The sequence below is a fragment of the Corvus moneduloides genome, chromosome 23 (genome assembly GCF_009650955.1).
Source record: "Corvus moneduloides isolate bCorMon1 chromosome 23, bCorMon1.pri, whole genome shotgun sequence".
NCBI classification, from domain to species: Eukaryota; Metazoa; Chordata; class Aves; order Passeriformes; family Corvidae; genus Corvus; species Corvus moneduloides.
The window spans coordinates 736034-759275 of NC_045498.1; the positions used below are offsets into that span (position 1 = coordinate 736034).

Consider the following 23242-nt stretch of genomic DNA (forward strand, 5'->3'; position numbering starts at 1 on the left):
AGGGACTTCCCTGCCACCCTGGGGCATCCCTGCTGTAACCCCTGGCACATCCCTGCCACCCTGGGGACACCCCTGCCACCCCAGGGACATCCCTGCCACCCTGGGGACTTCCCTGCCACCCTGGGGACATCCCTGCCACCACGAGGACATCCCTGCTGTGGCCCCAGGGACATCCCTGCCACCCCGGGGACATCCCTGCCACCCTGGGCACATCCCTGCCACCCCAGGGACATCCCTGCTGTAACCCCCGGGACATCCCTGCCACCCCGGGGACATCCCTGCCACCCTGGGGACTTCCCTGCCACCCCGGGGACATCCCTGCCACCCTGGGCACATCCCTGACACCCCAGGGACATCCCTGCTGTAACCCCCGGGACATCCCTGCCACCCCGGGGACATCCCTGCCACCACGAGGACATCCCTGCTGTGGCCCCAGGGACACCCCTGCCACCCCAGGGACACCCCTGCCACCCCAGGCCCTGCCAAGAGCTGCTGTTGGCGTCGTGGACAGGTCCCACCACGCAGGATGGAGAACCAGAGGGGCTGAGGGTCCTCAGGGAAGTGACACCTCATTGTTCAGCTGGAAAACCCCCGTGTCCCTCGTCAGCCGGCCTCAGGACAGCCCCTGGTCTCCAGAGCAAGAATTCCTCCTTCCTGCCCATCCCCACAGCCCTTTCAGGATGCTCTGAATTCTTGGAATTCACTTCCTTCAGCCAGGAGAGGGGGAAACCACCCTGATCCCCCCCAGGAACCCCTGAGGGCAGGGAGCTGCTCCCATTTATTGGGATCCCATCTGATCCGTGCGGTTTGGAGCGGTGGGAGCAGCCGAACACCACAAGCTCTGCAAGCCCCACAGGACAGCTCCTGCCCTGAGCGGTGATTAAACAAGAAATAAAGAAATCCAGATTTATGCTTTATGCCTGCAGTTAAAGCCATTCCAATCTATGGCCAGAGCTCTGATCCTCAGGAAGCTCCTCCCTGCAGGAATTACAGGGGGAACGTTCCCGGCTCCCGTGGAGCTTCCCCCCGAGTCAAACAGAAAATGAGAAATAATTTGCACAACATAAATCCAGCAGCACCTTGAAGTGCCTGATCCCTGAATTACCCCAGAGGAGCGAGCAGAGGAACTCCAGAGCCGTTCCCAAGGGAATTCCTGCAGCCCCAGAGGGCTTCCAGGGCCCGAGGGTGCCTGGAGAGAAATCCCAGCAGTGCCTGGTGTGCTCCGTGCCCGTGCCCGTTTCCAGGGTGGGAGCATTGCCAGCTGCTGCTGAGAGATGTGAGCGAGCTCCAGGCCCGGGCGTTCACTGCCAGCCACCTTTAATTGGGTTTCTGCCGGCCCTGGGTTATGACAGCAGCGACCTGCGGGAGGAAATTGCTGCCCCAGAGGGAAAATGCCTTTTCCCAGAGGAAATTGCTTCCCTCTGCCCTGGGGAGCCTCAGGCTTCAGGAAAAAGTGAAACAAGGATGTTTTCCCATGCCCAAAGGACAATAATTTATGGGTTGCTTTACCTGAAGACCCAAAGGAACTTGGGGCTGGGTGGGACGTTTATAAATTGTCTTATCTGAAAATCTAAAGGAACTTGGGATTTTGGGGACAAATGCTATAAATTATTTTGCCTGGAAATCTAAAGGGATTTGGGACTTGGTGGGACAACTTTTTATGACTTGTTTTGCCAGAAAATCTAAAGGAACTTGGGACTTGGTGGCAAAGAAGGAGCGGGCATATGTAAGCCCATAAAATGATGGAATGGTTTGGACTGGAAGGGACCTGTAAAGGTCACCTGGTCAGCGAGCAGGGACACCTTCAACGAGATCAGTTTGCTCCAACGCCATCCAAACCGGCCTTGAATATTCCCAGGAACGTGGCGTCCCCACCCCTCTGGAAAATCTCCTCCAAAGGGAAGGGAAAGGAGCTCCCGGTGTGCAGCGGGATCGTTTCCCTCCTCCGGCATCCAGCCCTTCTCCAGCCCATCCCTGCGGGATGAGGGATGCGGAATGCTGTGTTTGACTGCGCAGCATCCTTTGCTTCCCAGACAAGCGCGATGAGCTGCGGGAAAGGCGAGGGGATTCTCCTCTCCCGGCTCCCATCGCGCCCCTGGGCGATCCATTAGTGCGGCCTAATTAGAATGTCAAAAGCCCGGTGACTAATTGACTTCGGGACGGCTTTTGTTGTTTTAAGGAGAAGGGGGAAGAAGGATTGTTAATTAGTTTAGTTCCGCGTTATCTGCACCACAGCCCCGAACGTTCCCCACAGCAGCAATTGAAGCTCCTTTTGGTTTTGTTATTCATGGCCCAGTCCGAGGTTGGGATTTTCCCGGGTGAGGGGTGATCCAGAGTTTAGCCGGGATTGGGGTTTTGATGAGCAAAAACCAGAGAAATCTGGAGAGCGATGGACGGGAGGGATGGGCAGAGAAACTCCGGGAGAAACGCAGAGGGAAAAATGGATATAATGGCTTTTCTCCATAAAAAACCCACAGGGAAGGAGAGCTGCTGTGTCTGTGCTCCCGAAACAAGGAACTCCAGGATCCAGGAGGGATCCAGTCCCCCGGGTCCTGCCTGGAGGTGCCTTGCAGGAGCGATGCTCAGGATCAGCTCCTTTCATCCCAAGAGCTGGGATTGGAATCCCTGCCCCCGGGAATGGCCCTGCCTGGCTCAGCCTCCCCAGAAAAGGCTGGAAATTGTTTTCTTCCCCCCCCAAAAAAGAGTTTTATGGAAGTTTTTGGGTTCGCTGGAACTGGGCAAAGTGGGCTGAGGGGTGGAGGCAAAGATCCAGCCAGGAATTTCTCCCCTTTCCTGGAAAATCAGGGAAACAGCTTCATCTGCAGGATGACAGCAGTGCTGCCTTCCCACGTGGGCATTTCCATGCTGGAATTAAAATCAAATCCATCTTCCACATCCTGAGGCCATGAAATTTCTCCTTCTCAGGCATTTAAAGAATAAATAAATAAGCACATAAGGAAATTACCCACGGGAGCTCAATCCCATTGTGGGCAAAGGGATTACAGCTGGAAATAAAAGAAAATTAATTAATGATTAACCTTATCAGATGGGGGTGGATTCTGATCAGCCGATAGAAGAGAGGGGAAAATGGAAGAGGAGAAAAAAAGAGTGAGGAGCAAGGAAAAAAGCTGAGAACCAGAAGGTGCAGAAACAACTTCTACTTTCCTGCAGGGGTTCTGTGCTCCCGTTTTAAGTCTATTTAAGATGGAAAGTGATTCCACGTGAGGAAAACCATTCCTTGGGTGGCAGCGGGGACTCGCAGCCCTGGGAGAGGGGGTTAAGAGGTACCTGCGTGTCTGAATCTGCTCTCATTCCCACAGAGAGGCTCAGGCGCTCCCACAGGGGCACTTGGAACAATCCCACAAATGATGGCAACAGGATCTGCTCCTCCCGAGCCACAGATAAGAAACATCCACAGTTCGTGAGTAGGATTAGACAAGAGGTCACCCCAAGAGGTTTGGGAGCTCCTGGGTTACCCCAGGTCCGGGATACTCAGGATTTCCCTGGGAGGGTGAGGCTTTGCCACCGAGAGCTGCCCGCAGTCCTTGACCCAGTGCTGGACCCGTCCCTGCGTCCCCAGGAGGGAAATGGATGATTCGGGCTGCAAAGGGAGCTCTGTCCGGAGAGCAGGCTCTGGCTTTCTCTCTGGGCTCGTTTCTCCCCTTCGCTAAGAGGATCTGACATGAGCTGATTTCCTCCCGTAAGGAGCCCTGGGAGGGGTGCTGCTGTCAGGCAACCTCCTCAGCACTCACACAAAGGACGACGCTGGCTTCCAGATTTCCAGCAAACTTTTAATATTTCCCCAAAACCAAACCACATCTGCTCTGCTGACACTTCTGAACAGGCCAAGTCGCCCCGAAAAGCTTTTCTCACGTTGTCTCAAGTATAAATATTTTGATACAAAAAATAAAACCCCATAAACAAACCCCAAAACCCCACAAACCTCCCCCAAGGCATCCGGCGGTGCCGTGGGGACCCGTGGCCAGCTACAGCTGCAGGGACGGGCAGCCCCAGGTGCTCCCAGCCCCCATTCCCAGGGAATCCAGGAGCAGAAGAGTCTGAACGGTCTGGGCTGAGCTCGGAAGGTGCTTCGAGGTGTGGGGTGAGCCAGGGAGCCTCTGGTGGGCACAGGGATCGAGGCTCTGCTTCCAGGGCAGCTCAGGCAGCGTTCCCGGGGTGGGGCGATGGGCTGGAGCTCCAGCTGAGGGTGTGGGGACACAGCAGGGCACATCTGGCTGGGGTCAGAGCCACAGGGAGCCCCTGGGCCTTGTCAGGATCGCCCAGAGCAGGGGACACCGGGCTGGTGTCACTCGGAGGCACAGAGGGATGTCCCCTGCACGTCCCTCGGAGCGGGCCCAGCTCAGGGCGCTGGGACGCTGCCCCCATTCCCTGCTGGGAAAGCTTCTCCCGTTGCTGTTCCACAGCTCTGGACAGACCCAAGCAGGAGCAGCCCGTCCCTGTCTGCAGAGCATGCTCAGGATCAGGACTAAACCTCGCCTGATTCCTGACCACAGCCAGGAGCTCAGCTTTGGCGTTTACCCAGCAGCTGAGGGCGATCCGAGCCACTCTGACTTTTAAATTAAATTATCTCATGCATAGAAACTAAAGCTGCAGCAGAGGATTCACAGAACTCACCATCAAGGACTCCTTAACACATTAATATATATTAAGCTTTAAATAAAAAATCTTTCCAGGTTTGGGTTTTTTTTAATATATGCACTCTATAGATGCAACAAACTTGAGCCTGGTCTAACTCTCAGTCACACGCCGTGCTCTGCCCTTTATACAAAGCCTGCTCTACTGTTCTAATTCTTCCTTTTAAACAAATGCAGGTAGCCTAGACCTTAAAAAAAGCTGCCCAGAGCCCCGGGGCTGAGCTGCCCTCCCTGACAAGTGGAGCAGTTCTGGTTCTGTGACATTGGGAAGGAGGTGAAAAACTGCTGTGCTGGGGCTTTAGATGATCTTGTTCTCCAGGGCTTCGATCCTTTTGGCCACAGCTTCCAGTGAGGAGGAGTTAAGGAGGAAAAACGACAGGGGATGTTGGGAGGAGGAGTTTTTATGTGGGCACAGAGTGATGGGGCGAGGTTTGAACTAAAAGAGGAGAGGTTTAGATGGGATATTGGGAAGGAATTGCTCCTTGGGAGAGTGGTGAGGCCACGGAATGAAATTCCCAGAGCAGCTGTGGCTGCCCCTGGATCCCTGGCAGTGCCCAAGGCCAGGCTGGACATTGGGGCTGGGAGCAGCCTGGCACAGTGGGAGGTGTCCCTGCCAGGGCAGGGGTGGGATGGGATGGGATTTAGGCCCCTTCCCACCCAAACCACTCCAGGATTCCATGATCCCAGGCTGAGGATGGAAGTGCTGCCCTGCCGGGAGCAGGAGCAGAGGGAATCTGCCCCCATCCCCTCTGGCTCTCCCAGCCCTGCTCAGGCTGATGGATTTCAGCGGAGGCAGGAGCCGTCTGTGCTCACACGTCCTCCCACAGCCACGGATTCACTCAGAAACGAGGAGCAAACCCGGGAGCTGAACACCGGGGAGTGTTGGGGGGAGCTGCCGGAGCTCCCGGCCCCGAGGAGAGGAGCAGAGCGCTTTTCCTGGAGTTCCAGAGCAGCTTTCTGCTCCTGTCGCTGACTCCTGCTCCTGGGTGTCTGGGAGAGGCACCCGCGGGGGCAGAGCTGTGAGTTCCCGCGGCCTCTGCACCACACAGGTCACGGATCTCGCTCCGCTTGGCTCCAGAGGAGGAACGGACCCGCGCGGGTGCCACAGCAGGGCCCAGAAACGCGGGAGGAGATCAGAACGTTGCTTTTAAAATTGGATCCTCTCCTGATGCTCAGCGGTAAAAAATCTCCCCTGCCCCTGTGAGCCACCCGAGGCTCCACGGATTCCCCTCCCCATGAGAAGTTTTAATCCTACTCACAATTTTTCGTGGCTCTTTTTTCTCTTTCAGCCACTTTAGGAAGGGCCCAGCAGGGCAGAACTCAGCCCCACCAGGTCGGTTCTGGTGGGATCCAACTCACCTGGCCGGAGATGCTTCCAGGGAACGGCTCCATCGGGATTTATCTCCCAGCACTGAGTTTTGGCCAGCTGGGACAACTTGGGATGGGTGGATGCACCCCCCTGGATTAGCCAGACCACCCACTCTGCAGTCGGAGGTGTTTGGCTGCAGAGGACCCTCTGTCCCTGCAGTCCCTGCAGGAATTCCAGCAGCGCTGCATGTTTGCTCTGGGGGAATTCGCTGCCATGGAAAGGATCCCATCCACAGAGCTGGGATGGATCAGCTGGAAGGGTTTTTGTGCCCTCAGCCCAGCCCCAGCCACAGCTGCTCTCAGCCCTCCCGTTCCAGCTGCCTCAGGACCTGCAGCCCCATCTTCTCACAATCCCAGACTCCCAGAGCTTGGAAAAGCTCTCCAGGGTCATCAAGTCCAATTTCTGACCAACCTCCACCTTGCCACCAGCCCCGAGCTCTGAGCGCCACCTCCAGCCCCCCTCAGTGCCTCATTCCCACCTTCCTGAAGCCCAACCCAACTCCTTCCCTCAGGAACAGACCTTCCCTGTGGCCCCTCCGGAAATCCCAGCCCAGCCCAGCCAGTCCTGGACGAGCTTCCAAAGGATATGTTTCTGCTGCAAGGAGCTGATGAGGTCTTCTACTTTGGTCTGGAACTTCACGATGGATTTGCACTCACACGGATCCTCCTCTGTGGGTCACAACAGCAAGGGATGAGTGGCACAAAAAAATTGATTTAACCAAAATCCCTGAGCCCAGTGAAACAGAACAATTCTTCTTGTCCTGGTCAGAGACAGGAAGGAAATCAAAATGTAATTCTTTCTAATTATCTGACTGATCTCTTCTGGCTTTAACTGGAGATGAGTGGAGAATGTCACAAATTCTTGTTATTTCGGCTGTGAAAAGTTTTCCCTGGATTTCCAGTTCTCTAAAAACCCACTGAGCTCTGCTCCTGATGCCTCAAGTTTGGCCTAAAATTGGGATCCGACCAACCACAAACCAACCTCTGTGTCCCCAACAACGTCCAGTGAACGTCTTGGTGGCACTGCTGCCACCAAGTCTGGTTTGAGCTTCGCTTGGGTAACTCCAGTCCTTGAGCGGGTGGAACCACGAGCATTAATCAGTTTGCTAATTTGTGTCACTAATTTACATCTGTTCTTCAAGGAGAATTAACTGAGACTGGAGCAGGAGGGAAAAGGGGCGGGGAAGGAAAGGGAGGGGTTACGAGGCCTCGCTGAGTTGAGCAAACTGAAGGAGGAAATAAAAGCGAGAATTTTTGAAGGAAAGGAACCACTTGCACCAAAACACAGTGGGTTTAAAGCAGCCAGGAGTAACCTAAAGCTGGAGATTAACAGAAGATTTCCAGGCAGCCTTGAGAAATACAAACTGGCACTGGGAATCAAAGGAATGCAAATATCTCCTTGCCTTCCCTTTATTTTTAGTACTCAAATGCAAACGTATTTACCCAAATTGGTGTCTTACAAACAAAGAGTTTTTCTGAAATCTCCTTTTCTTTTTTTGAAGGCTGAAGCCTGAATGTGTTTGAATGATTTTTAAGTGCAATTTGTTGGGGGTTTCATGTAGATCCCATCCTCTTGTTCTCGGATTGATCCCACTTTTTTAAGGAGAATTGGCAAAGAGTCTCTGCCTTGCAATCCTGGCTCTGCAGACACAGGGATTATCCCTCTCCAGCTTCTCCAGGAGAAAAGGAGATCCCATCTTTAGGAATCTGGGGACAAATTCATAACTTCTGAAGAAGAAGAAGGGCAGAGGGTGCAGGAAAAGGGAAGGAGAAGGATTTGGGAGAGGGGGACTGGCTGAGGTGTGGGGGCTGCTTTTCTTCAGGCAACCACCCAAAATATTGACGTGTCCTGGTCCTTCTGTGTGTTCTGCCAGCTCCACACGCCAGGAACAGAGAGATTTTTATAACACCCATCTAAAGGGCGTTTCCAGCCCTCCACTCCAGCCTTGACTGAACCCCTCCATCCCAACCCCCTCTCACCAACACAGATCTTTGGCTTCTTCAACGGCATTTTCATCCCTCTACTCCAACCTTCAAATGTTGGGAATAAACCCCCTCCCCAACCCCCTCTCACCAACACAGTCTGAAGATCTGCAGCTCCTCCAAGAGTGTTTTCATCCCTTCACTGCAGCCTTCAAACACTGACTGAACCCCAAACCCCCCACCCACACAGACTGAAGATCTGCAGGTCCTCCAAGAGCATTTTCATCCCTTCACTGCAAACACTGACTGAACCCCAAACCCCCCACCCACACAGACCTTCATCTGCAGCTCCTCCAAGGGCGTTTTCATCCCTTCACTGCAGCCTTCAAACGCTGTGACTGAACCCCTCCATCCCTAATCCCCTCTCACCAACACAGATCTTCATCTGCAGCTTCTTCCCAATCTTGCTGATGGTCCTGAAGTCGGCAGAGTAGAAATAATGCTCAGCCACCGGTTCCGAGGCGATCTCCCTCAGCTCATCCTCCACGGCGTTGCCAACTCCCACGGCAAACATCCGAAATCCTAAATCCGGGAACAGGATGCTGTCAGCGGCACAGAGCTGGCACAGTGCCATCCCTGCCAGGCTGGACATCCTCGTCCACCCCCTGGACCCTCAGGCCCCACACAGCTCCAGATCCTAACTGGGAATTAACCCCCCCACCTCCGCTCTTCCAGACTCCTTCCAGCCAGGTCAAATAGGGCCAAAGTAATTTTGCAGGCAGAGTTTTTATTAAAATTTACCAGACCACGAGCACTGTGGGCACAAGGACAAGGTTTTGGAGATGCTTCTTTCAGCCAGGTCAAACAGGGGCCAAAATAATTTTGCAGGCAGAGTTTTACTGGAATTTCCCAGCCAATGAGCACAGGAACAAGGTTTTGGAGATGCAAGAAAGGACAGGCAGTGGTAACACTGTGCCACTGATATGGAAGTGATAACACAGCAAAGGGAAACTGGAAGTTTCCAAAATAGGCTCAGCCCCTGTTAATCAAGGCCTGTTAATGAGCCCCTGAGTGGCCAAGCCCCCTGCAGCAGGGACCTGGGGTCAGCAGAACGGAGCTGAGTCTCCTCCTAAAACTGCAGCCCCCACTGGGAGTTAAGAACTCGTCCAGGTTTTGTCCTGCTCTGCCAAGAGGCTGATCTGCGTTCAAGCCGTTTCTATTGAACTGAAATGCAATTTTCCCATCTTGGGTGGTATTAATTAACCCCTGATTCGAAATATTGGTCTCTCCTTGTCCATGCCCAGGCACTGGGAATGTTTCCCTGCTCCCCTTTTTGCCTTTCTCTGGATATATCCAATATCACTTTGTTTTTCCAAGGCTCAGCTCGCTGAACAATTCTGCAGTCTCATTTTAAGCACTTGTTTATCCCCCAGCCATAACTTATGGACAGATAAGAGATTTCCTCGCGGGGACAAGAGAGGAGGGAGAGACACGGCGCAAAGTTTTATCACCAGGGAGGAATAAATTCTATAAATGCTCTTTACAAGAACCTTTTGTTTTATGAGAGCTGCACAGCCCCGTAAGATGTCAGAGTGCTTTGTAAACATTGGTTTTCCACGAGCTCCCTGACCTTTCCGGTTATGTGCTGGCCCCGAGTCCCATCTAGTGATGGAGAGCCAAGTTAAAAGGAAGGGAAGGATTCAGCAATTCCTGAGTGAATTCCCGAGGGCTGGATCATTTTAGCACAGGGGTGTCAGACTGGGAACGCGCTCAGCGGGTCAGCACAGGGGCAGCTCTCGAGGCATTCATATTTCATGGGGCTCAGACACAGAAATCCATCCGTGTGTGGCCACTGAGCATTTCCCTGCAACAGCAGCTGAGGAAAGTTTCTTATTAATGTGCCTGGGGTTCCTCCTTAATCCGTGTCTGTGCTTTGTTTATTGTTTTATTGGGGCTTTTTTGCCCTTTCCAGGCCTTGAGGCTGATGCAGCCAAGCCACGCTCGGCCCTACAGCTCCTGGGATTTGTTGTTTTTGCCTCTTGTGTGCCTCTGATGCTGGGCTGGGTTTCCTGACCAACCCCGGACAAATCCCAGACTGGCTTGGGTTGGGAGGGACCTCTTGTTCCATCACCTCCCACCAGCCCAGGTTGCTCCAAGCCCCATCCAACCCTGAGGATGCTGGAACCTCCTAACTCTGAGCTCCCCCTGCAGTTCCCTCCACGTTTGTGTGGAGCAATTAGACCTGGGTGCGTCCCACTCCAACGGGTGGAACTCCATCCCATCCATCCCATCCATCCCCTCCATCCCCTCCATCCCATCCATCCCATCCATCCCACTCCAACGGGTAGAACTCCATCCCATCCATCCCATCCATCCCATCCATCCCATCCATCCCTTCCATCCCATCCATCCCATTCCAATGGGTGGAACTCCATCCCATCCATCCCATCCATCCCACTCCAACGGGTGGAACTCCATCCCATCCATCCCATCCATCCCTTCCATCCCATCCATCCCATCCATCCCATTCCAATGGGTGGAACTCCATCCCATCCATCCCATCCATCCCATTCCAACGGGTGGAACTCCATCCCATCCATCCCCTCCATCCCTTCCATCCCATCCATCCCATCCATCCCACTCCAACAGGTGGAACTCCATCCCATCCATCCCATCCATCCCCTCCATCCCCTCCATCCCATCCATCCCATCCATCCCATTCCAACGGGTGGAACTCCATCCCATCCATCCCATCCATCCCCTCCATCCCCTCCATCCCATCCATCCCATCCATCCAACTCCAACGGGTGGAACTCCATCCCATCCATCCCATCCATCCCATCCATCCCATCCATCCCATCCATCCCATTCCAATGGGTGGAACTCCATCCCCTCCATCCCGTCCGTCCCATTCCAGGGGGTGGAACTCCATCCCCTCCATCCCATCCATCCCATCCATCCCATCCATCCCACTCCAACGGGTGGAACTCTATCCCCTCCATCCCGTCCGTCCCATTCCAGGGGGTGGAACTCCATCCCATCCATCCCATCCATCCCATCCATCCCATCCATCCCATCCATCCCATCCATCCCATCCATCCCATCCATCCCATCCATCCCAGCCATCCCATTCCAGGGGGTGGAACTCCATCCCATCCATCCCATCCATCCCAGCCATCCCATTCCAGGGGGTGGAACTCCATCCCATCCATCCCATCCATCCCGTCCATCCCGTCCATCCCATCCATCCCATCCATCCCATCCATCCCATCCATCCCATTCCAAGGGGTGGAACTCCACCCTGCCCAGCAGAAACTCCTCCAAAGACACAGAGGGGCTCTAGAACCAGCTCTTGGCAAACCGAGGTGCACCCAGACTGAGGTGCTCCAAGCTCTCTGAGAGGAGGGACAGTCAGGGAATATCTCCCCAAAATTACTCTGTAGTATCCTAAGAGCCACCTTTCCCAAGAGTCCCAAGGGAGAAGAAGCCGCTGGGAATTCAGGAGCCCTACCTGAGTCCTTGGCTTTCTTGGCAGCATCTGAGATATAATCCTGGGAGCGCCCGTCAGTGAACACAATCCCCACCTTGGGGACGCCGGGCCGGGCTCCGTTGATGGCGGAGAAGGAGCTGTCAACGAGGTACTTCAGAGCCTGGCCTGTCATGGTCCCCTTCTCCATGTAGGACATTTTCTTCACTGCTGCTTTGATGTCCTTCTTGTTCTTGAACTGCCCCAGGGGGAACTCCTGCCGGACAGAGCTGGAGTACTGCACCAGCCCCACCTGGGCCTGCTTGTCCGACACCTCCAGCGAATCCACGATTTGGTTGATGAATTTCTTCACCAGCTCGAAGTTCTCAGGCCTCACACTCTTGGAGCCGTCAATGAGGAACACGAGATCCAGAGCAGAGCCCAAGCCACCGTTGCAAGCTGAGGGAAAACAGAGAAAGAGGCAGAAGAAGACAGCAAAGACCTCAATAAATGATGCAGGAAAATAGAACCCTAATGCCATTTATTGCTGAGGAAAAGGGGTTAATCCATGAAAACCCAACAAGAGATCCCAGCAATGGTTTGAAAGTGATTCTGGGCTGTAAGAGCAGTGTTTCCTTCCTGCCTGCTCTGAGCAGAACATCCCAGTGCTGTCCCCACCGTCACCTCTCGGCTCCGGGACCCCTCACGTACCGGTGCAGGTCCTGCCGTCACTGTTGAGGCTGAAGCCGTCCCTGCAGGCGCACCTGTAGGCCCCCGGGGTGCTGACACACACCTGCTCGCAGTCGTGGTCCCCCGTGGCACACAGGTCCGACACCACTGAGGAGAGGAGAGGGGTGGCTTCAGCTGGGGGCCAGCCCGGGGCCTCCCCACCCACACCCAGCACTGCACAGCCCACAGCAGCCCCATAATTAAATCTGCATCATTAAATCCTGCAGCAGGACACAGCGCAGTGACCCGGGACAGTGGCTGAGGTATAAAGACAAGGAAGAAATTTCCACAAGTCTCCCAGCTCCAAGGCACAGCCAGGACTGGAAACCCTCCCCATCCTGAGGGCAAACCCAGCTGGGTGTGGAGCAAATCCCAGCACAGCTCACTCTGAAAAGGGTCTGGAGGGCCAGGACCCAGGGAATGGCTTCCCAGTGCCAGAGGGCAGGGCTGGATGGGATCTTGGGAAGGAGTTGTTCCCTGGCAGGGTGGGCAGGGGCTGGCATGGAGTTGCCAGAGCAGCTGGGGCTGCCCCTGGATCCCTGGCAGTGTCCAAGGCCAGGCTGGACATTGGGGCTGGGAGCAGCCTGGGACAGTGGGAGGGGTGGGATGGGATGGGATTTAAGCTCCTTCCCACCCAAAGCATTCCAGGACTCTCTGCAAAGCTTTAAGGCCCATCACAACCCAAACCATTCCTAATTCCCTGCTGGCTGGCAGCCCCAGAGCTCCGGGCTGGGAATGCCAGGACTCACCACAGAAAGCCTCCTGGAACTTGTGGGTCAGCTTCTCAATGACGCTGTAGCTCTCCACGTAGTCCACGTGCTCGTCCAGGGGCTCGCTGGCCATCTGCCTCAGCGTGCCCATGTCCACCCTGCCCACGCCGATGGCGAAGATCTCGATGCCCGCGGCCCTGGCCCGGGCGGACACGTCCTGCACCCCGTCCTGGGGCCGGCCGTCGGTCACCACGATGGCCACCTGCAGCGGGGAGGGAGGGCTGGGTGGGCATTGATGTCCTCACCAATATTCCCATAACGGTTGTGGAATGGGCTGGGGGAGGAGGGGAGGGTATGCATTTCTAAAACAAAGGGAAAAGGGAATCCCACCAGCTCTTCCTGCACTTTGGAGATCACACAAACCATTCTTTTTTAGGTGGAATTAGTTTCCTTCTGAGCTGGAAAGGTTAAAGTGCCAGGGATTGAATGGTTCCTTCAAGGGATAAGGGGTGCATCCGCCTCTAAGGAAACCAAATTAAAATTTATGTCATTCGCAGCCAAACTCGAGCTGAAGCCAAACTAAAGATCTTCAGGGACACTGGGGACAAGCCCAGCTGAGTGTGGGACTTCACAGAATCTCAGGAAATGCCATGGAAACTCGGGATGAAGGCTTCATCCCATTTATAGGTAGAGGAGCTGAAGGATGGGGACAGAGAGGGGACAGGATCTGCCTGAGGTCACATTGTCAGTGCCAGGATTTGTGATCCTCTGCTCCAAAATAAACAGCAGAGGCCAAATCCCAGCCCTGCTAACCCCAGCATTAAAGTGGCAGCTGGTTTAGGAGGGAACTGGATTTCACCTTGGATTAAACAGAGCTCTGAACCAGTTAAAAGCCTCCCAGAGTCCTGCTCCTGCTTTGTCCCTTTTCCTCTTTATTTTTCCTCTGAAAGAGACTTTGTCACAAGACCCGAATTCTTGCTCTGTGCCAGTTCTTCTGCCCCTGCCACTTTTCCTCACAACTGATTAATTGTGACACCACTGCCAGTGCCACAGGAGCTGCTTGGGCTGGAACACGGAACGGGGAAAGAGCTTCCCCTCTGTAAAAAGCAGGAAAAACCCAGGGCTCTGCAATCTAAGTTCAGCTGTTTGAAGGGCTGCACAGTTAAAAATTCCCAGGAGCGTCACAATTCCGCAGCTGCTGCTTCCAAGGGGGAAAACCCAAACAATTCCAAGCCTTTCTCTTCCGGTGTGGCAAAAATAAAGCAAAGCCTCACCCGCGGCAGGTGTGGGTGCGTGGGGTGGTGAGAGGATGTGCCGGGGTTCTCCTGGAGCTGGAGCGGATCCGTCCCTGCAGTGGAGCCTTTTGCCAGGAGAGAGAGCCCTCGGCTCAGCCTCGGCTGCAGCCGATCGGAGCCCCCCACAGCCCGGCCGGCAGCGAACAGAGGCCTTATCAAATCGGGGATCAGAGGCCTTATCAAATCGGGGATCAGAGGCGTTATCAAATCGGGGATCAGAGGCGTTATCAAATCGGGGATCACAGGCCTTATCAAATCGGGGATCAGAGGCCTTATCAAATCAGGGATCAGAGGCGTTATCAAATCGGGGATCAGAGGCCTTATCAAATCAGGGATCAGAGGCCTTATCAAATCGGGGATCAGAGGCCTTATCAAATCGGGGATCAGAGGCGTTATCAAATCGGGGATCACAGGCCTTATCAAATCAGGGATCAGAGGCGTTATCAAATCGGGGATCACAGGCCTTATCAAATCGGGGATCAGAGGCCTTATCAAATCGGGGATCAGAGGCGTTATCAAATCGGGGATCACAGGCCTTATCAAATCGGGGATCAGAGGCCTTATCAAATCGGGGATCACAGGCCTTATCAAATCAGGGATCAGAGGCCTTATCAAATCGGGGATCAGAGGCCTTATCAAATCGGGGATCACAGGCCTTATCAAATCGGGGATCAGAGGCCTTATCAAATCAGGGATCAGAGGCGTTATCAAATCGGGGATCAGAGGCATTATCAAATCGGGGATCAGAGGCCTTATCAAATCGGGGATCAGAGGCCTTATCAAATCAGGGATCAGAGGCATTATCAAATCAGGGATCAGAGGCGTTATCAAATCGGGGATCACAGGCATTATCAAATCGGGGATCAGAGGCATTATCAAATCGGGGATCAGAGGCCTTATCAAATCAGGGATCAGAGGCGTTATCAAATCGGGGATCACAGGCATTATCAAATCAGGGATCACAGGCCTTATCAAATCGGGGATCAGAGGCATTATCAAAGCGGGGATCAGAGGCCTTATCAAATCGGGGATCAGAGGCCTTATCAAAGCGGGGATCAGAGGCCTTATCAAATCGGGGATCAGAGGCATTATCAAATCGGGGATCAGAGGCCTTATCAAATCGGGGATCAGAGGCGTTATCAAATCAGGGATCAGAGGCGTTATCAAATCGGGGATCAGAGGCCTTATCAAATCGGGGATCACAGGCATTATCAAATCGGGGATCACAGGCCTTATCAAATCGGGGATCAGAGGCATTATCAAATCGGGGATCACAGGCCTTATCAAATCGGGGATCAGAGGCATTATCAAATCGGGGATCACAGGCATTATCAAATCGGGGATCACAGGCCTTATCAAATCAGGGATCAGAGGCATTATCAAATCAGGGATCAGAGGCGTTATCAAATCGGGGATCAGAGGCGTTATCAAATCAGGGATCAGAGGCCTTATCAAATCGGGGATCACAGGCCTTGTCAAATCAGGGATCAGAGGCGTTATCAAATCGGGGATCAGAGGCGTTATCAAATCGGGGATCAGAGGCCTTATCAAATCGGGGATCACAGGCCTTATCAAATCGGGGATCAGAGGCGTTATCAAATCGGGGATCAGAGGCCTTATCAAATCAGGGATCAGAGGCGTTATCAAATCGGGGATCAGAGGCATTATCAAATCGGGGATCAGAGGCCTTATCAAATCAGGGATCAGAGGCCTTATCAAATCGGGGATCAGAGGCCTTATCAAATCGGGGATAAGAGGCGTTATCAAATCGGGGATCAGAGGCCTTATCAAATCGGGGATCAGAGGCGTTATCAAATCGGGGATCACAGGCCTTATCAAAGCGGGGATCAGAGGCGTTATCAAAGCGGGGATCAGAGGCGTTATCAAATCGGGGATCACAGGCATTATCAAATCGGGGATCAGAGGCCTTATCAAATCGGGGATCAGAGTCCTTATCAAATCGGGGATCAAACCCTGCCAGCAGGTCCTGTCAGCAGCCGCGTGTCCTCCTGGAATTCTCTTCCTAAATCAAGAGATTCTCCACGATTTATCAGCTCCTCTCCATCTCCAGGTCAGGGGAGCATCTTCAGCTACGCCTGAGCCCAGATAAACCCAAGCCCAGATGAGCCCGAGCCCAGATAAGCCCCAGACAGGATGGAGCTGCAGCATCCACACCTGGATTTGATGGGAAAGATCCTCACGGTGCCTCTGTGGGGAAATCTGCCATAAAGGATTCAAAATTCCCGCTGCTTTCTGCCCTGCTCTTGGAGGAAACGAAACTTGGGAGTAAAGAGTCGGGGTCGGGAATTAACCAGGGACCCCGTGGGGAAGATGAATTTAACAGCAGGACCCAGCACCCACCAGCCATGGGACCTGTGGCAGCCTGACAGAAGGAGCGTGAAAAATACACCTCAATATCACATTCGGTTCGCCCAATCATCAGGAAATCCTGACTTTTTCCTAGGATTCCCACCGTGGATGATTTTCCTGCCAGCCTGAGTTAATGTGAAAAAATGTCCTTTGTTTGTTGCTAGTTTTGAACCTTCCTCCAAATTACTTGCAGTCCGAGGGTCTCTGTCAGTGGAAAAGCTGAGTGCTGGTGTGTGCTGGGTTTGGGAAAGGGTCGGAGCCTCCGGATCCCGGCAGGGCTGGCACTGCTCTGCCGTGTGAGGGGAGCTGTGAGCAGGTGGAGTTCTGCTGCCTCCCACAGCTGAATCCTGCCCTGATCTTCTGAGGGAAACTCAGAAATTTTGCTTTTCAAGGTCAAACCTTGTCCTCATTTTAACCAGCAGCTTTCCCTGTGAATTGCTGACATTCTGGATCCCATTTTCTTCGGTCAGACAGAAATCCCCCGTGTTCTCCTGACACGATTTATTCCTGGTTCACTCAGACACCCGAGCATTCCCGAGCATCCCCAGCTATTCCCAGCTCCAGGCAAGCCCTTCCCGGCGATCCCACGGCTAATGAGGGAGCGATGGCTCATCCTGCCCCTGGAACGCGATGTTCCAGCAGCGCTCCAAGGAGAATTGGGCAGGGAGCTGGATAAAGCCCTGGATCTGCTCAGCAATTTGCCAATTTATTTGCTGTTCTTCCCCAAAAAACAAGGTGGAAGTAATTGGGCTCCCTGCGGGGTTTGAGGAAGGTGGGAGCAGGTTTTTCTCAGAGCTCCTGTGGAAACAAACTGTGCTTTTCCCTGGCCCGGGGTGACGTTTGCTGCACAAAGCACAGCGAGAGCCAAGCTCCGTGTGATGCTTTGGGATGCTGACAACCGGATTTGTGCGAGGATTTGTTGGATTTCTGCTGTGGGAAGGAGCAAGGACCGTGTTCGGTGTTTCTGGAAGCTTCTCCCTCAATCCCTGCATGACCTGTTCCTCCTCCCAGGCTGGGGATGGGGTCACCCTGAGCAGAAGGGAAAGGCTGGCTGGACTTCAAGGAGTAGGAAAAAAGGGAAAAAATAACCAGGGAGCCAAGAATACAAATGGTTGTGGAGTTTTCCACCCCGTGGAGGCACTGAAAAGCCACCCGGGCATGGTCCTGGACAGCCCCACTGGAGCACAGGGTGAGCTCCAGACACCCCTTCCAGCGCCTTTCTGTGATTCTGGATCAGCTCTGAAGTGGAAGGGAAGAGGGAAAAGCAAGGAGGGATTTCCTTTTTCCCCCTTTTTTTACTGCCTCAGATAAATCATTCCAAAGCCCACTGCTCTCCACTTTTCCAGCTGTCCAGGAAAGGAGGCTTCAGGGAATTCCAGGATCGTTTGTAGCACGCAGACAGAGGTGACAGGGAACAGCAAGGGCTGGGGGGTGTCTGGCAGCAGGAAGAGCGTGCACGAGGAAAGGGGATACGGAACGGTGTGGAAGAGATTCCGGAGATGAGGATCCAGCATTTCCATGGACAGCTCAGTGGAAACGTCTCTCCGATCTACAGGAGTGGCCAGTGGTGTGTGGAAATGCCAGGCTGAGTTAAGAACAAAACCAGGGACTGAGACTGAAAGTGTTACAAGGAGTGTCGCATTTCCTGTCACTAAGTCCCAAAGATGAGCTTTGTTTGTGAGAAGAATGGAGAGGTTTGAACCTCTCCGAGGATTCCAAGAAGAATTGAGAGGTTTGAACCTCCCAAAAGGTTTCAAGAATTGGGAGGTTTGAACCTCCCAGAGGTCTTCAAGAGTTGAAGGGTTGGAACCTCACAGAGGATTGCAAGAAGAATTGAGAGGTGTGAACTTCCCAGAGGTTTTCAAGCAGAAATTGAGCAGTTTGAACCTGAAGGAGAATTTAAAGGACAGAGAGGTTGGAACCTCCCAGAAGTTTTCAAGACTTGAGAGGTGTGAACTTCCCAGAGGTGTGAACTTCTCAGAGGTGTTCAAGCCTCCCACAGGTTTTCCACCTGCGACAATCGACCCCCACGCGTCCACACCCAAACAAAGCCCGGAGAAAACCACCTTTCTGTCTTTTCCAACCGCTCCACGATGGATGCCAAGCACCGAGCTGGACGAACCGGACCCTTTCCTTGCCTCCTTACCTTTTTGAAGTTGGGCGCGCTGCCCCTGCTGCCCTCGGCGGCGCTGAAGGCGCGGCTGATGGCGAACTGGATGGCCAGGCCGGTCATGGTGCCCGTGGAGAGGGGCTGGATCCTGCGCACGGCCTGCAGCAGCGCCGCCTTGCTCTGGTGGCTCTGCAGGGAGACCTCGCTGCGCACGGCGCTGGCGAAGTTGACGATGCCCACGCGGGTGGCGTTGGGGCCCACGTCCAGCGCCTCGATCACGCGCGACACGAACACCTTGATCTTCTCGAACTCGTGCGGCCGCACGCTGCGCGAGCTGTCGATGATGAACACCAGGTCCGTGGGCTTGGTCCTGCACAGGGTGCCTGGGGACGGCAGGGACGGAGGAGACATCAAAGGGGGAGGAGGGAGGAGTGTCCCAGGAGGGAGAGAAGGGTGCTGTTGCACAGAGGAGCTGCGAGAGTCAGACCTTCCTCTGTTTCACAATTTAACTGAGTATTTTAAATGCTTTTTGCTTTTCTAGGGAAGCCCCTGTAGGAAGGCAGAGTTCCTGGGGGGTGACACGGGCTTGTGATGAGCAGGGTGTCCCTTGTCACCTCAGGATGTCACTGAGGGCTGCGGGAACCTCATCCACCTACGGCAGAGCAGAGAGAGGGAGGCAGGGAGGGATAAAGGTGTGGAGTGACAGCATGGAGAGAAGGAAGGAGGGAGGGAAGACGGGAAGGAGGGAGGGATAAAGCTGTGAAATGACGGAAGGAAGGAATTCAAAAGGAATTCGGAAGGAATTCGGAAGGAAGGAATTTGGAAGGAAGGAAGGAAGGAAGGAAGGAAGGAAGGAATTCGGAAGGAAGGAATTCGGAAGGAAGGAAGGAAGGAAGGAAGGAAGGAAGGAAGGAAGGAAGGAAGGAAGGAAGGAAGGAAGGAAGGAAGGAATTCAGAAGGAAGGAAGGAAGGAAGGAAGGAAGGAAGGAAGGAATTCAGAAGGAAGGAAGGAAGGAAGGAAGGAAGGAAGGAAGGAAGGAAGGAAGGAAGGAAGGAAGGAAGGAAGGAAGGAAGGAAGGAAGGAAGGAAGGAAGGAAGGAAGGAATTCAGAAGGAAGGAAGGAAGGAAGGAAGGAAGGAAGGACAACACTGAGGGGAGGAAGGAGGGAGGGAAGGAGGGATAAAGCTGTGGACTGAAACCTGAGCTGCATTTCTGCATCCAGAAAAGGCTGGAAAGGCGTTACTGCACCTCAGACCTGGATAACCAATCCCACGGATATCAATTAACGGGAACGGGGCCAGAGCCAGGCGTGCCACTCAGCGATCAGCTGGGGTTGGGAACAACATTCCCAGGTGAAGCTCCCAGCACAGCAGGAGCCAGACCCCTGTGCAGCCATAATAAAATCTGTAACACAGCACGGAGCTGGTTCATGTCTGTGAGGGGAAAACAACAGAGAAATCTGGAACCCATAACTGATAATTAATAACTGATAACTAATAATTGATAATTAATAATTGATAATTATTCTCTACAGCCCCATGAATACCCACAGTGAAAAGGAGATGCTATAAACAGGAGGCATCAGCAATGCAACAAGCTGAATTATTATTATTATTATTATTATTATTATTTTAATTTCTCGCTTTCAAACCATTTTCCACCTTCATTTTCAGCTGTGGCAAGACATAAAAGAAGGCCTGGTGGTTTGTACGATTTCCTGAATGAACTGCCCCATTTCCCCCAGCAGATCTGTGGCATCCTGTTCTTTCCGATGCTTTTTCCCTCTCATTCCCTGTCTCTGTCAGGCCACCAAGTGCTCTGGTAACATTTGATTTCCGCGGGGCCCAAGGAGTTCCTGTCACAAAGGAGGTTCCTGTGGACAGATTTTCAAATGGGAGCTTTTGGGCCAACAGATCTGCTCCAAATGGTGACAGAAATATTACAGACAGTCCTCAGCGTGAGATCTAAGGGGGCTTTCAGTCGTTGGGACAGATAAAAATAAATACCCTGCAATGGATCCCTAAAGGAAATAATCAGGTTTGTGTCCTGAGGGGCACCGAGGATGAATCTGAAGGGGGAAGCAGGTCAGGCAGGGGTCACTTTATCAGGAGCTGGAATTTCCACTAAAATCCAATCTAACCTTTCCCCACATGGATGAATTTAATTCCCCCCCCCCCCCCCTTAATTCATTGCAGAGGAAGGAAAATTCCCTTGGAGATCCATCTGCAGCACTGGAAATCCCTTTTCCAGGGGTTCCTTGTTCCCACAGGTGAGAAATGGAGGTCCAGGGAAAGGCTCAAAGCCCCACAATTAATTCCTCCAGATAGATAACACAAATCCCCCTTTGTGCTGATGAATCACCTCTGGATTTAGTGACAAACCCAGCAGGAAAAGTGATTTTATTTCCCTAAGAACAGCTGGAGCCAATAGAAATTTTGAGGTCTATCTATTTTATTTATTTCTGCTCGGTAGTTTTGCCCTGAATAACATTTTAAACCTCTTTTTATGGGAGTGGAGTCTATTCCAGAGAAGTGAAGGGGAAAGAAGGGGTATCAGGTGGGAGATTTGTGGGATTGCAGCCACAGCCAGGCCCTGTTTGCTCCAGGAGGTGACAGTCACTTGCTCTGATTGACACCTTGACTCAGCACAGTTTAGTTTAAACTTGAATTAAACCAGAAATAAAATCTTCCCCTACATTTACAAATATCCGCACTAGGAATTTTTCAGGAACAGCTGAATTCACGCCTGGATTTAGCCGAAAATCCCCCTCGGGGCATCTTTGCCGTATCCATTAAACCACCGGGAAAGCAGCGCAGTAAGCCAGGACTAGAGGGGTTTGTTTTAGAGCAGGGCTGAGCTCAGCCACGGCTCCGTTCCATTTCCCAACTCTGCCCAGCAAAGAGAAGCCTCCTTCCCCAAATCCCGGAGGAGAAAAGGCTCAGCTGATCCCAAATCCCCCCTCCCTCAGCCCCAGGCGCCTCTGCAGTCACTGTCACACCTGCACAGCTGAGGCTGCCCGTGGCTGTGTGAGGGGCGGTATCATCATCATCATCACCATCAGACCATCAAATATCTGTAATTCCCACAAGTTTGGCCTTGGAGCCGAGTTTGCCTCTCCTGCAGAGGCTTCTCCAGGCTGCCTGGAGCCTGGGGAAGGGCAGAGATGCTCCTGAGGACCAGACCCTCCCTTCCCTGGGTGTCCAGCCCTTCCCTGGGTGTCCAGCCCTTTCCCAGGTGTCCAGCCCTTGCTGGCACTCATTCCAGGCTGGCATTTAGAGCCCGTGCAGCTCACCTGCTCCTGGCTGCCCTACTCCCTACCAGGAATGTTAAACAGAGCAGGATTTTGCTCAGGAGCAGACGAAGAAAACCCGGGGCAAGCACCCGACCCGGACCTTCCCTTCGTAGGGACAAAGCAGCTCCTGCTCCAGCTCCCAGCCAGAGCAGCCCTCGTGGAGCTGGAGAGGGGAGGGAAGGGACAGCAGAGCCCTTGTCCCACCTGGGCCTCCTCCAGCCCCAAGAGGTGTCCCGGGGCCACCTGCGCTGTCCCCGCAGGAGCCAACCCAACGCCAGGGGCACACTGGACACAGCTCCTGTGCCTCCCTGGCTCTCGCTGGGTTTTCTCGTCTCCTTCCCCCTCCCAGCGCCAGGCAGGAGGCACAGGGGACGCCCAGCTCCCCCCCCAGCTTCCCCCCAGCACCCCCAGCACCCCCGGCTCCCCCGGCTCCCCCGGCTCCCCACTCACCGCGGGGCTGCGGAGGGGCCCCGCAGGCGCCGGGGCTGTGCAGGAGCAGCAGCAGCGAGAGCAGCAGGGCACCGCAGATCCTGGCCATGGCCGCGCCGGGCTGCGAGTGCGGGGCAGAGCCCTGGCCCCGGGTATTAACCTGCCCCGCTCCGGAGGCTCCGAGCCAGCCCCTGACGCGCCGGGGGCCGGGGGGGCAGCGAGGGGAGAGGGGCAGGGGGAAGGAGCAGGGGGAGATGCTGCTCCAGGGTGGGGAGGGGGCGATGCCCAGCCCTGCCCGGCCCCGCCGGCCCCCAGGCCCCCACAATGGCCCCATTGCTGCTGGAAAGGCACGGGGAGCTATAAAGGGCCCCGGGGCGGGGGAAGGTGGGGAATGTGGGGATGGAACAGTGGGGCCAGTGAGAGCAGCCCCGGGGAGCTGCGGTGGGGCTGTCAGTCAGCGGCTGCTGCCCGCAGGGCTGGGCAGAGCAGAGGGGCTGGGGGTGCCAGGCAGAGCCAGGAGGGGACAGCACCAGCGTCACACAGGTCCCCTGGCAGTCCCCGCTGTGCCCAGCCCAGGACAGCATCCTGCGGGAGCGGGAAGGCAGAGGAAGGTTGGGGAGCACGGCTGAAAAGCCGGGAGGAGTTTTCCTGCAGGTAACAGTCGCTCCTCTGTGAGGCCGAGCCCCTGTGAGCAGAGCAGGGAGGGGAGAAAGGGATAAAACCTCCAGGCTGGAAGCCGAAGCAGATAAACGGAGGGGCGGGGGCCGGCCCGAGCTCAGGGCTTAGGCTGAGCTGGCAGCGCAGCGCTCAGCTCCGCACACACGAGGGAGACGCAGCTCCTGCCGCAAACCCAGCGATCCCCGCCAGCCGCCGAGGCCCAGGGTGCTGCGAATGA

General features: G+C 54.3%; 1 protein-coding gene across 1 annotated transcript; it reads right to left on the reverse strand.

Annotated features, from left to right (window-relative positions):
• Nucleotides 1–3777: 3777 nt before the first annotated feature.
• Nucleotides 3778–22532, reverse strand: MATN1 (matrilin 1). Its single transcript, XM_032132696.1, has 8 exons — nucleotides 22369–22532; nucleotides 18663–19009; nucleotides 12891–13113; nucleotides 12124–12249; nucleotides 11458–11871; nucleotides 8376–8528; nucleotides 6612–6692; nucleotides 3778–5003 (listed from the first exon to the last, which is right to left on the reverse strand). The coding sequence occupies exons 1-8, from the start codon at nucleotides 22454–22456 to the stop codon at nucleotides 4954–4956; spliced, it is 1482 nt and encodes a 493-aa protein (XP_031988587.1). The 5' UTR covers nucleotides 22457–22532; the 3' UTR covers nucleotides 3778–4953.
• Between the last annotated feature and the right edge of the window lie 710 nt (nucleotides 22533–23242).